Raw genomic sequence first — 13,683 nt, forward strand, 5'->3', positions numbered from 1 at the left:
GCAGGAATTTCCTGTGCTTCCATGGCATCTCAGGGAAACTTATGTCCCCAGAACAGCAGTGCTGCTCATGTAGCCCCTCAATCTAACCCAGGGAAGACACTTAGAAATTAAGAGAGTCCCATATCCTGATCTGTCAGCCAAGCTGAGATGAGCAGATTCCAAACCACCAGGCAGCTGCCTGTCACAGAAGCAGAAGTGAAGATGTAGACTATGACCATTTGATTGGTGGCTTGGTGACTTCTGCTTCTTTGTACAAGAAGTGCCAAATACTCCTGGCAGTAGCAGATACATTATTTACATATCTACATGTACCCTTCCATCTCACTTTGGATTGGAACATTAACCTAACTTCATAAAATGGTCTCACAAGCCCCACAAATGGAAAGGGAGGGAGAAAAAGTGCTTTAAAAAGAAAGCATTTTTATCTCAAAACAACTTAATGATTTTGGTGAATGTAAGCCTGAAACACATCAGAGCTAGTGGTCAGATATTCACTTGGCACTTATCAACAGTGTGCTCAAAATGGAGCTGTGCTGCACGCAGAAGGGCAGGTTAAGTCAAGAGCCACCTTGCTCCTGAGACAGACAGGATGTGCGGTGGCTGTGAGCCAGGTTCACTCTCTTGTTGCCACTGGATTTTTCTGGGAGGTGGAATGCAGAGGTTTCCTCTACCTCCTTTCACTGCCAGCTTTCCAGGACTGTGCAATGGGTGGGGTGACTGGCGATGCTCTGACCCTGTGAGGCTGAGGTAATTGTGCATCCCTACCAAAACCAAATCAAGCAACACTCTCACACATGTAGATGAGCCATGGGTCGATTTATTTTCTTACCTGCAGAGTAGAGATCACTTCATCTCCAACTTCCTTGGTGGAAACAAGGTAACGGGACATTTCAGGGTTAATGATTCGGTCTTCTTTTTCCCAGCGGACTATGATGGGTTTCTCTCCATGTGCTGTGCAGCTCATTTCCTTCTTCTGACCTTGTGTTGCCAAGGTGGTGTTTGGATAGGATGTTATCATAGCTGGAACTAAAACCAGAGAAAACAAAAGGTGGTACCTCAGTGAGCTGTCTAGTCTGATGATACAGAGTTGCCTCTTCAATCTGGCCTAGCTCAGCTTGTCCATATTTGACCAAATGGGCAACAATGCGAGAAATTATTCTATTTTCATTCCTGTGTAAAAGCTTAAGATTGAAGATAGGCCTCAAAGGGGACTTAGCAGACAGGAGCTGGGACTGGACAATGGGCCTGTAGAGACAAGAAAATGCAAATCCAAAGGAAGCCTTATTTAAATGAATTACTATAATTGCTGTTCTGAAATGGTAATGCTTCATGGCATGACCTTTTCACACACCAGAGCTGCTGATGCTTGGATATGACAATATGTCAGGATGCAGCCATTTTTGTTCAAAGACTTCCTGAACTAAACCAAACTGATTTGAAAATTAACAGGAGCTGTGGGTTAGAGCTACGAATGGGATTTAATTACAGGAAGAACTCTGAGAAAGGTCTTGTGTGAGACCTGAGGCTCTTTAAGCACTGATCTGCGCTAGTGTTGAAGTATGTCTTGTTACAACCATTTGGATATTAGGTACCAATTGGTTTTATTGAAGATGAGCATTCAAAGAGAAGAAAATATGACTAATCAAAATTAAAAACTATGGTGAGTCTGATTCCATCTTCCAGAAAATGAAAATAGCTTCAGTTTTATCTGGCATCTGCCCAAGTACTAGTACCCGCAAGGAGGTTACTTTCAGAAGGTCACTTATGGCCATCTGCTTGCTTATTCCAAAGGCAGAAGCTAGTGTACCAGGCCTACGTAGCTGCAGGCCTGTGGCCTTGCACGGGAAGGTGTGTGCACTTGAACATACCTGCTCCCATCTGCAACACCTGAAATAGACCAATATATAATTTTATGCAATTTGCTCATCAATAAGAGAATCAATTAAAAAGAGTGGCAGGCTATTAAGGAGTCCACTTTACCACCATGAGCTTGTACCACCACCTTTCTTTCTTCCATAATCTCACAAGCCTCCAACATATTCCTTCCTTCCTTGTTTGCCACACCTCTCCACATCTCCCTCTTTTTCCTCAATGCAACACACTCCAGCCCCCTTCACCTCTCCTCTGCTCTTCCTGCTGCAATGTCCTCAGGTTCTCACGTTTCTTAATCACTACAGCAATGTTTTACTTCTCCAACCTCATTTCCCATCCCTAATTAAAGCATGCCAACCTCCCAAATCACCTAAGTGATTTTCGCTACAGCTCCAGTCTTCCTTCCCATCAGTGTCTCCATCAGCTCATCACGGCTTATGAGCTTTTCACTGGCAGGTCTACCTTTCTTCTGCTTCACGGGTAGGATCACACCATGTGCCCTTGCAGAAAATGGGACATTTGAATTTACGAATCTCAAGAAGCCTGTCTCAAAAATTCCCTCCTCACTTTCAAGTCTCCTAAACTGCTGTCTACCAAGGGTGCCCTGACGGGTGACTGCCAAACCAAACACCATTACCACCTTGCTTGATTTTTAAAAAACAGAGGCTACCTGTTTTGTTTTGTGGTCAGGGTTTTTTTTGTTTGTTTTTGTTTTATTTTGTTTTTAAATAGAGCTACCTGCTCAGTTGTGTTGTTTTGTTTTTTTTTCCAACACATTTTCTTAGTAAAAGCAGCACAAAAACATGTGAAGAAAGACTTTATTCCTCAGATACAGCTTTACCCCTGCTTATCCTTCCCTTCCTCTCACATAATCTTCCACACAGATTCCTTATTGCCATAGCAATGTCTCACAGCTAAATATTTCCCCTTCTTCCAAAGCTGATTTTTTTACTCTTCATAATTTATCTCCAATGATCCTAAATCATACACTCTTCTTTTTATCTTCCTCTATGTCAAAAGTTTCCTGGTAACAAAGCCACATTGCCAAGGATATTTTAGGCAATGCATTTCTTCATCCTCCAACTATCTTCAGTCAATTACTGATGCAAATAACTGAGATAAATATGCTGGCTCTTTACTGCCAAAGAATAATCTAGAAAACTGTATATAAGCAAACTAAATCTGTACTATATGTGCATGAGATGCCTCTCAGGATGTCTTAAAAAAAAGTGAAAGCATTTAGAAATAGATCAAGATTCAGATGCCATATTAAGAGTGCATATCCTTTTATATCTCTTCAAATACACGATATACATACATATATAATGATACGTATTTATATAAGAGAATTTTGGAAGGGTGGGGCATGTTGCTGTGCACGTTAAAAGGATGCATAGTGCCATGTTCCAGGGTTTCGAGTAGGCTTCCCTAGGGAACAAATAACTCCATTTCTCTCTCCTCTGGGGTTTTCCAAGTCTTTCTCCAAAGTATGCCATGTGGTGCTGGGCGTTGCTAATGGTCTATTGGCCGCAACTGGAAAAAATAGAAGCTACACTTTATAGATTATGGCGATTTCTGCTTTTGCCAGCAGCACTAATCTAGGAGATTTCTCTGTTTAAAAATGGGCTTGTATTTGGAAAGCTGATTCTTTTATTCCTTTTCCCAGGTCAACCCCTCTTATTCCCCTTTCTTCATGGCAACCCACTAAGAAGTAATTTCATTGATTTATAGTATTAACAGCTTCATAATTAAAAATTAAAGTGCAAAATGCAGTAGTCAAGGTTACTCTTAAGAATCATGGAAGTGGCTCAGACAAAACAAGAACTTTTTGTCCCACTCTTGAAGAAAACTGAACCTGGACCTTTCCTGAGATTCAGCATAAATTACTTAATTTGACCTCCTTTTCTCTGCTACTGCTGAGTGTTTAATCAGAAACAGAATGAAAATAAAAATGAAAATATTTAATTATCTTGACAAAAACTAGTCTCATGAACTAGAATAAGGAGGCTACAGTAAGTTAGGTGAGGGCTGGGCAAAGTAATAGAAATATTTGAATCCTTTTAGAATAAACCTTCCCAAACTGCTAGAAAATAAGAAAAATCACATTAATTTTAAAAATTATGTAGGGAGAAGAGAGTGGGGGATTAACTATTTTTTCTTCTTTTAGGTCATAGATGGAAATAGCCACATAGATTAAAAGGCTATCTTTTAATTTGTAATTAAACAGTAGATATTCTTTTTAGCCTCCTTAAATTAATCTAAGACTGACTGAAGTTCTCAATATGTTTAAGAAATATCACTCTCTGTAGTCTCCAAATGCTATCTTTCTAGCAACCTGGCTGTGGTAAGAAGAGAGGAATCCAACAGAGCCAACACCAAAATCTATGGGAGATGTCATGTGACGCTGCCCAATGTGTTTTGAGCTGTATTGAATGCTAGATTGCTGATCATGGCAAAACATTTATGCAGATTCTAATTGCTGTTGAGAAAGAGGATGAAAAAGATGCAGCAGGGAAACAAATCTAAAGATGTAAAAATCTGGAAATAACTGCACACAGTGAGAATTTGAATGGTGCACTTGTGTTAAATATACTAAAACAAAAATAGACATCCCAATTTTAAAAAGTTATTTCCACAAAAATAATAGACATCTTAACTAATGACAACTATTTTCTACCAATATTCACTAATTTTGAAAATGAACTTAGTATTTGTGATGTATTCATGTTCATCTGTTGTGAACCTCCTCAGAGAGATGTTCTTTTAGGGAATTTTAAAAAATAAATTTAAAATATTCAAATATTTAATTAAAGTGAATTTTGAATGCAATGTTTTTCTATATTTCTTGGAATTAGTGAAGAATTTGTTGTGTAAGCAAGGCAATTCTCAAATAGAAACAATACTGGCTGTATTACATAAATAATTTATATGGCATTAATTTCAAATTCAAAAAGCAAATATTTTGAAATTAATTGCCACTGAGGCTCCAGAACAAGAAACATAATTTCAAACACATAAACCTGAGAAATTTGAGAAGCAAAAATCTGATTAATTAATATGACAGACTGAATTATTTATTCAGCTTCAGGAGTCTACAGTGTAGATGAAATAAATTCACAGAGATTATTCATAAATATATTCCTGAAAATATTTTTTAAACAAAGCAAAATAAATCAGATTGCCTTCTATCCTCAAACTGCTCTAAAAGGAGGGCTAGTAGCTTTTTGAATGCTTCTATTCATAACTGGTAGATGGATGGATTTTTGGACAATAGGCAGGAGCTTCATTAGCAGAATCATGTCATGGCAGTAAAGTATGAAAAGCAGTAGAAAAAAAAAAAAAAAGTACTGCTTTGGAAAAAAGAGACTGTACACAACAAAAACTGCATCTTTATATTTCTGTGTTTCTGTTTAGGGAAAAGTGATGTCCATAAGAATTATGATATAATGGATATGGAGAGAAATTAAACACAGAAATGACCAGCCTATGTTGTAGCTACCCAAGTTTGCATTACAAATCCCATACAAAATCTGAAGACTCAATGGTATGTAAAAACTGCATTACTAAGATACTAGGACATCTATAGAAGGCAATCTTTGAAAAACATTCTAAAAAGAGATAAAGCACTGAGTGGGAATGAGTGAGGATTCTGTACGCCTATACCATTTCAGCAAGGTATTCCACTGAGATAAACAAAGCTACTTCCATGATACGTTTTATTCAAACATGTGTTTCAAAGATAGAACAGGCCTTGTTTGATGCTAAGCTTTAATAAGAATGACAGTGTCTTCAGCATTTGGCAGCTGCACCAGCACCTCCTGATCTGATTGAGTATGTCAGGGTAAAGGCTGTGAACATTTAGGGTTCATATCTTATTCACTCAGAAGCGGTTTCAGGTCACATTATAGGAAAAGAAGTTGATTTATTTTGCATGACAACTATGAATTTTAATCAAAAGACACATTAATAAAATAAAAAAAATTCTTTTCTCTCAAATCGCAAAGGCAATTCTTTCCTCTTTCTTGGGTCTTTTCTTGCATTAGTTTTATGCTTGTAACAGCAGTGAAAACTGCTGTCTTCAAATGATACACATGAGACCACAGCTGCTTGTATTTCTCGGTCTTTCCTTTGACTTTGACATGGTTCTGAAATAAATGTGACTTTATTTCACTTTGCCATGCAGCTTCAATTCCCATTTTGTCTAACTGCACTTGATAATAACCAGGAAAAGAAAATGGGAAATGATAAGCTGACAGCTTTGTTCCCCGCAGCCAGTTATAGTAAAAGCCTGTGGAAATTTCTAACAAACTATAGTAACTCACATGAGGCACTGGAAAACCAGTTTCATCAAACCTTGGATAACTGTCAAAACAAAAAATAAATTATCACAGATTTATTAAAAATTACGGTAGCATGTATATAACTGTGATTTGTGAAGACTTAGACACGGACCATCTTCCTTCACAAGAATTTAATGAACAACGTTAGTGTTACCATCATCACCACTGTTGAAAATTATGGATGCCTAGAAATTAGTATTAGAAACGTATCCATTAAATACAAATTTCTTGGGCCACTTCCTGTTCCAAATCAATTACTATCTTTCATCACTCCATATAAAAGTCAGGCTGGAAAGAGCAGAAATGTTAAATAGTTAAAACTAGCAATATATAATTTTAGATAAATTCTCCAATGCTTTGATCTTAAATTGAATTTAGTCTCCCATCAAGATGGCATCAAGTTTTAATGTGAAATAAGAGGGTTACTGCTATCATAATTGTGAAGTACAGCACTCTAATTTTTTGTCACTTACTGAATGCAAATCAGTTTAAACCAGAGACTAGAATGCATAGGAGAGTGCTCGTTTGTTGTTATGCTTTAAACTTTCCATTTGTGCCCTTTCATTAAAAATACATGAATACTTTACAGGTTTAAAAGACAAAAAAAAAAGGGGGCATAAAGTCACTGGAAAACACGAGCTTTAATCAGGTTATATTTATGACCCAGTAATTCCCATGGGTCTTTTACATTTTGGAGGCTGTGAAGTGACATGTGTAAATGTCCCTCCCAGGGGAAGAGAAGCAAGCACTAATAGAGGTATTGACGGGTTTAAATGAAGCAGAAACACACTAAGAAACTCTGGTTACAACAAAAATGAGTATTGGTGAGCAGTGCATTCTGGGACACTAATGCTTTTCATTCGCTGCTCATTCATGCAAGTAAGTATACTTTTAAGCATGGTGAGTTGGGTCTGTAACAGCTCAGTTCTGATCTAAAAAGCCATGAAATACTATCTGTTGATGTATAATAGAGCTCTGGTAGAACTAGTCTTATCTAGCCTTTCAGAGTGAACTATATTTTTATTGTCTAGATAGGTGCAAAGAGGCCAGTTACATCTGATACTCTGATGCAGGGATCATAAATCAAATGTATTAAAACCAACAAGATAAAACTCTCTACGTAGGCATTCTCTATATAAGTACATTAACACAACATATCTATATTCTGCATATTAATACTAACAGAAAAGTGTTGTTGCATTGTATATATACACAAAAGTATTCACCTGTGCACGAAGTAGGGAACGTTCACAAAACCAGTCAATGGCATTCATGTCAACTTAACTTCAGGTGGTTAAAAATTAGTCAACAAAGTGGAACATCTCCCTTATGAGGAAAGGCTGAGGGAGCTGGGTCTCTTTAGCTTGGAGAAGAGGAGACTGAGGGGTGACCTCATCAATGTTTACAAATATGTAAGGGGTGAGTGTCAGGGGGACGGAGTTAGGCTTTTCTCAGTGATGACCAGTGATAGGACAAGGGGTAATGGGTGTAAATTTGAGCATAGGAAGTTCAAGGTGAATATCCAAAAAAAAATTTTTTACTGTAAGAGTGACAGAGCACTGGAACAGGCTGCCCAGGGAGGTTGTGGAGTCTCCTTCACTGGAGACATTCAAAACCCACCTCGATGAGTTCCTGTGTGATGTACTCTAGGTGACCCTGCTCTGGCAGGGGGGTTGGACTAGATGATCTCTCGAGGTCCCTTCCAGCCCCTAAGATTCTATGATTCTATGAATTAATAAAGCTTCCAGACAAAAGCAATGGCTGACAACTTGGATCCAGTACCCAAATGCCTAAGGCCAGAGAAAGCAGACTAATTTGAACCAGCACTATGGTTATTTTGGCTCATTCAAAGCTTCCAATATGCTCATTCAGCTGTGAGCCAGAGAATATCTGTAAAGGAGTTTTAAAGCTACATTTTACACTACTGTTCTTGATGTTCATAGTATCCTGCTTTATAACTGGGGTCAAGGTGTGTGTATGTTTGTGCTTGCACAAGGGCATATGGACATGCATATGTGTGAGTGAATAACAGAGGGAAAAAACAGTTTTCCGTGGAATCAAGTAAGGAGAACTATTTCATTACCTAGAAAACAAGACAAAGCAACCCTCATCACCTTCTTCCCTTGACCTTCAACTGTCCTGTGAATTTTTTTCAACACAGTATTACAAAAATGTTTCTGTTTCTCTGGAGACCATTTTTACCCCTCAGCCAAGGAAAGGCATCATAAATTCAAGTGTTTCAGGCAGGAGTAAATTATAGCCATCCATCTCATGAACAAAGCACATGGCACAGGGCTGCAGGTCTCTTTCCTCCACAGTACCTCCCCACAGCATGAATGTTATTAGACATTCAAAGGACTTGTAAGGGTTTTTTCCCCTTTAAGTTGTGTTTCAAATGGACAGGAACTCCCATTCCAGATTCCACATACAGAATGAACACCTAAAAGCAGAGGCCAAAATGGCAGTGGTGATAATGTAACCACTTGCAAAGTAAGAAGGGAGTCATGCTTCTAAGAATATTTTGACACGTGTGTGATGGATGTTGAATATGACAAATGAAGCAGCTAGTAACAGAAGCAATATGAAAATACTTGTTTCTTTTGGTTTTGTTGGTTTGTTTGTTTTATTAGATTGTTAAGTGATTCTTTTAAACACACCCTTAAGACAAACACACACATAATCTGTACTTAGATGTAAATTTGCTACCTAAATTAATAAACTATCTTCATACAGTTTGGCTTTAGGAAATCTATAAGTTTTAAGTGCTGATTTGGTGATCCTTGGTCTTGTTTGTTTTGTTTTGTTTTTATTTTATTCCATTTTAAGAGGAATAATCACTTGCAATGCAGTATTGTGGATTTATGCAGTATATATCAACTGTATTGCTCAGATACACAGGAAGGTCAGGTTTTATGTTCAGGTTTTATTGGGGTGTTCCTGTTTGTTCTATCATGCATTTTAGAGTTTCTCGTAAGTTGGTAGGAAGCTTTTCAGAACCTTTCCTGTTGGGACTTTGAATTGTCACTGTTCATATAGAACAACTAATTTCTTTGACCCAAAACTTTTTAATGTGGCCTCTTTGACAAAAGAAATTGCTGAAAAGGTTTCATTAGCTCAGCATTCAAATACTGGCCAAAAGATGAGGAGACTACAAAGTCTCAGAGTAAGCAGCATAGACAATGATCACTGCCTTTTTGAGGACACATCCTTGCATCTAAATGCCTCAGCCTCTCCCTCCCCATTTTCTGTTTTTCTAGCATGACAAGCACTTCACTGTACATACAGGCTTGAGTAAGGTCAGCAACAAAGTAAAACAAGACAGACTGAAACTGTTAGTTCACTACCTTCAATTATTTCAATTAACAGTTGGATTTTATTTGCAAAATGAAACATTTCTTTGAACAGACTGAGAAATATTCAACCCACTACAGCTTATAACTTGGCTGTAAGGACATCAAGATGTAATACTGGCCAAGCAAGGCTTTGAAATTAATTTATTTGCATCACATCTAACCACTGTTTTTTGGGATACATCTCTCATTTTTTATGACTACACAAAAAGAAAGAGTTTATTGGTCCCTGGTTTTTATGTTGCACTGCCCAGTAGACTGGGTGAGTGGCTCAGGCTTGGAGAGGGAACGATCAGGGCTTTCATGTTCCCAGATGTGAAAGTAGAATGCCTCAAATCTCCTTAGGTCTACAACAGACAACTTGAAAATGGTGAGAACTCTGGCTGAAATAGGGGTGTCAGGATCTCCCAGACCCCTGGGATGAAGCTGAGGACCTTGAGTGCGCCTGTGATTTAACACAATGGGTGGGATCAATCTGAGCTCCACAGCTCCTGCTCCAGCTTCTACTACCATCTTCCTGAGACATCTGAGACATCTGAGAGGATTATTTGTCAGCTGGTCTGGTCACTCAGAGCCAAGTCCCTGGACAATAATTTATGTGTGAAATCTACTGGTAGGGAGCCAATTGATGGAACTTTCTGAAAATTTCTAGGCATTGATTTTCAACTATTTTCTGTGCAAATATCTAACATTTTATTCTTCTTCCATGAAAACACTGGAATTTATACAGAGAAATGAAATTGTAATTTTTCAACAAGCCATCATTCATGATTTTAATTACCCTATGAGATGGAAGTCTTCTGCTGATTTTATTCATAAACAAATGCAAGAAGCCATCAGCTGCTACTCAAGCTTCTCTTGTTGTTAATCTGTCTCATTTATGAAACTGGATTCAGAACACCAAACACTTCTTAGGCAGTGATGTTACTTAATTCACCATAAATCTAGACAGATTTCAAATACTGCCTCATAGGCAAAAAATACTGCTTTGCATTATCAGCTTCATGGGCTCTTCAATTCTTTGTGTGACATGACTACTTAGACACATGGCCAATGGCTTAACCAGTAAGATAATGCTTCTGGGTTTTCATTTTAGAAACCTTCTTATGAGCAACATTTAGAGCTACTTATCTTACAAATACTATTGTATAAGCACACAAATACTACAGTTTGTTTTAAAACTCAGTACTACTGCTTCTCTTACTCCAGAAGCTTTCACAAAATGAGATCTCCTAGGGGATATGAAATACTGAAAGCTGGGAAAGAAAAAAATTATATTACAGTTCTGAACTTGTCAAAAAATCAGACCAACATGCTTACAGAAATCTTCAAAATGCTAATTAAGATTAAAAGGAAAAAAAAAATAATGAAAAGTTATCAAAATTCTCAAACCTGAATCTTTTTTTTCCAGCCAAACAATATTCACACAATGGCTTAAATTTATGAAGCTATATTCACTTAAAGGGACATGGATTTCCTGATGGTCACCAGGGAATACATTCCTGACTCTTTAATTCATTCCATGGGGAACTGAAAGTATAGTTTTGCCGAGTAAAATACAATGCACAGGTTATAGTATTATTGAATCAGAGGAAAAAGATCTCTTATTTAAAGTGAAATAAAGTTACCACTAATTTCCAGTCAGCTTCTAGTCAGTTTCTGATTTAATGAATTTCCTCATGGATGAATGCTTCTAGGTTTCTTACTAAAAAAAGGTTGCATGACTGATGGGCAGGACACAATCTAGTGTTGTGGACCCATGCTACTTCTCTCTTCTTTGCAAATAACCACCCAAATCCAGATATTTTTGTTTGTTTGTTTGTTTGGTGTTCTGGGGGTTTCTTTTGGTTGTTTTTTTGTTCGTTTGGGTTTTTTTGTCTTTTTTTTTTGGTAGCCACTTGCAATGAAAGATTTATCATATTACCTAAGATCCTGTAAAAAAAAACCATCCTGAGATTTTATCTTGAGAATCTCTTCTGATCTCTGCTAATGGGTGGAAAATCTGTCTGTTCTTTGAAATTCGGCAAGAAAAACCTCTTGTTTTTCAAGTGCTACACCATTGTCCCATATTATTTCACTGAGAATTCACATTTGAAAGACGCTGAAAAATTACATTACTTATTCATTTTCCTTACTAGTAAGATAAATTAAAATAATGATAATATCAGCATTTTGCCCAACTAACAACTTAATACGAATGTTCTAAAAAGGTAGATGCTGCCACTGTCACGCAGCTGCAACTACGACTCTAAACTGGGACAGTCACCAGATTCCCACAATCGGTTCAACTACTTATTCAAGGAAAAGGGTGATAAAAACAGATTTGTTTCTCCAACCTGATTTCTTTTATTCCTTTTCCCTCTAGCAAGTGGGTCATTGATCATATTGGACACCTTCAGAATATTTTGTGAACAGGGTTTTTTCCATCGATTACTAGGGAAGAAAACGGGGGACTATCCAACCAGGCTGCTTTGTTCAAGTCTCCAGATCCAGTGATTGGCTCAGAGAGTTTGTTCCATCTTCCATTAGTATTGAATGTTTTAACTTTAATGGCAGAAGTCTATTTTGAAGATGAAGTGTTAAGACTGTATTGGTGACAGACTTATAAAATATGTAAGAACTAAAGCATACGCAGAACTGTAAGATATCTGTTCTGGATTAATTTTATATGGATTAAGAAAGAAACTTATTTTAAATGGTAAATTAAAGCACCCAAAATCTAAATAAATAAATAAATAAATAACTGAAACTTCCAAACAGTCTTCTATTTTTTTGTGTTCATGTTTGATGATACATTCTTTGATCACACAAATATTGTTTTCCCACAAGATAAGGTCTCATTAAGTACAGGGAGTGCATGGTGCTTAGTGTTACACAGTTAGTGAATGATGCTACTTCTCCTTTTTCTGCTTTATTTTTATCAGGCGCTTGGATAGAAAATGGTAAATGAAACGAAGCAAAGAAGACTGGTCTTTTGGCTAGGCTTGCTAATGCCACATAGAATCATTTAATTTTGGTCTATTTTCTGTGGCAAAATTAACGTTTCCTAGGAGGTTACTTCCTGCCTTCTTTGATAGATGCTCTTTTATTTCTAAGTGTTCCAAGTTGCTTTGCAAAATTGCTGAATATCCCTAAATGCAATTGAAATCTTCCTAAATTACACCCTGATTATCTAAATAGTGAATTATTTTAATAGATAATATGTGGCATGTGTTTACTATCTTTTAAACAGCTAGAAAAGATTCAGACTCACATTTAACAATTTTTTTCCAAGGATAAATATTCTTAAATTTGTGCAGTTTCTGAAATGTTCCTGTATTTATGTTGTGTACTTGACTTGGTTATTCTGTATGAATGGCATGAACCAAGACAAAAAGTGCCCAGTTTACAACTAGGGGCTCATTAAGAAACTGAACTCTAGTGAACTGTGGAAAAAAAAACCAACACAACAAACCAAGAAAACAAAATCATATCTGCAGCACCAAAGAAATGAAAAAGCCTTCTCAAATCGGTGTCAGTTAAATATATTTTTAATACTGCTGCTAACAAATAATATTCCTTTGATTTTTTTTTCCAGAAGCTTGCAAAGTTGCTGGCAGCTCCAGTAACTCTTCCAGTTTCTATTGTCAGCTCTGCCAGTTTTTCTTTAATCTCACTAGTCTCTTACACCTCTCTGTCCAAAGCTCATGTTGCTTGCCTCAGATTTTGCCAGAATAAATCCCTATAATGTCACAGAGGTTTTTTGTCCACCTCCAAGTCTACTCTCCTGTCTAAGCAGGCCCCTGTTGTGTTTTTTAATTAGATGGTGTCCTTTGCAGAAAATGGGACTTTGAGGCAAAGAGGTGAAAAAAGGGTCACTGGTGATTTATTGCATGTATCAAGGCTGAGCTAGCTGGTAACTGCAAGACAGTAAACCTGAATAATTAGTTTTGCAGGGAACATTGGAAGATGTGGTACTCCAATTCAGGTCAAACCAGAAAGAAATCTCAATCATTATCTTAATCTTATCGAAACCTCTCAGGAAGTGTTAAAACAGGTTATCTGTCAAGAATTCCCATGTCATTATTACTGGTAAGAAAAGATATAATTCAAGAGCAGCCTTTGAATGGCTTTCTCTTTCC

The 13,683-nt window shown here is 37.2% G+C and overlaps 1 protein-coding gene across 1 annotated transcript in view; it reads right to left on the minus strand.

The window, feature by feature from the left end:
* Positions 1-13,683, minus strand: part of DSCAM (Down syndrome cell adhesion molecule) — a 393,639-nt gene that overhangs the window by 111,829 nt on the left and 268,127 nt on the right. The window contains exon 11 of the mRNA XM_010000447.1: positions 830-1,026. Coding sequence (XP_009998749.1) covers positions 830-1,026 — 197 coding nt within the window. The remainder of the gene's footprint in view (positions 1-829; positions 1,027-13,683) is intronic.

The sequence above is a fragment of the Chaetura pelagica genome, unplaced genomic scaffold, assembly GCF_000747805.2.
Source record: "Chaetura pelagica isolate M959 unplaced genomic scaffold, ChaPel_1.0 scaffold244, whole genome shotgun sequence".
NCBI lineage: Eukaryota > Metazoa > Chordata > Aves > Apodiformes > Apodidae > Chaetura > Chaetura pelagica.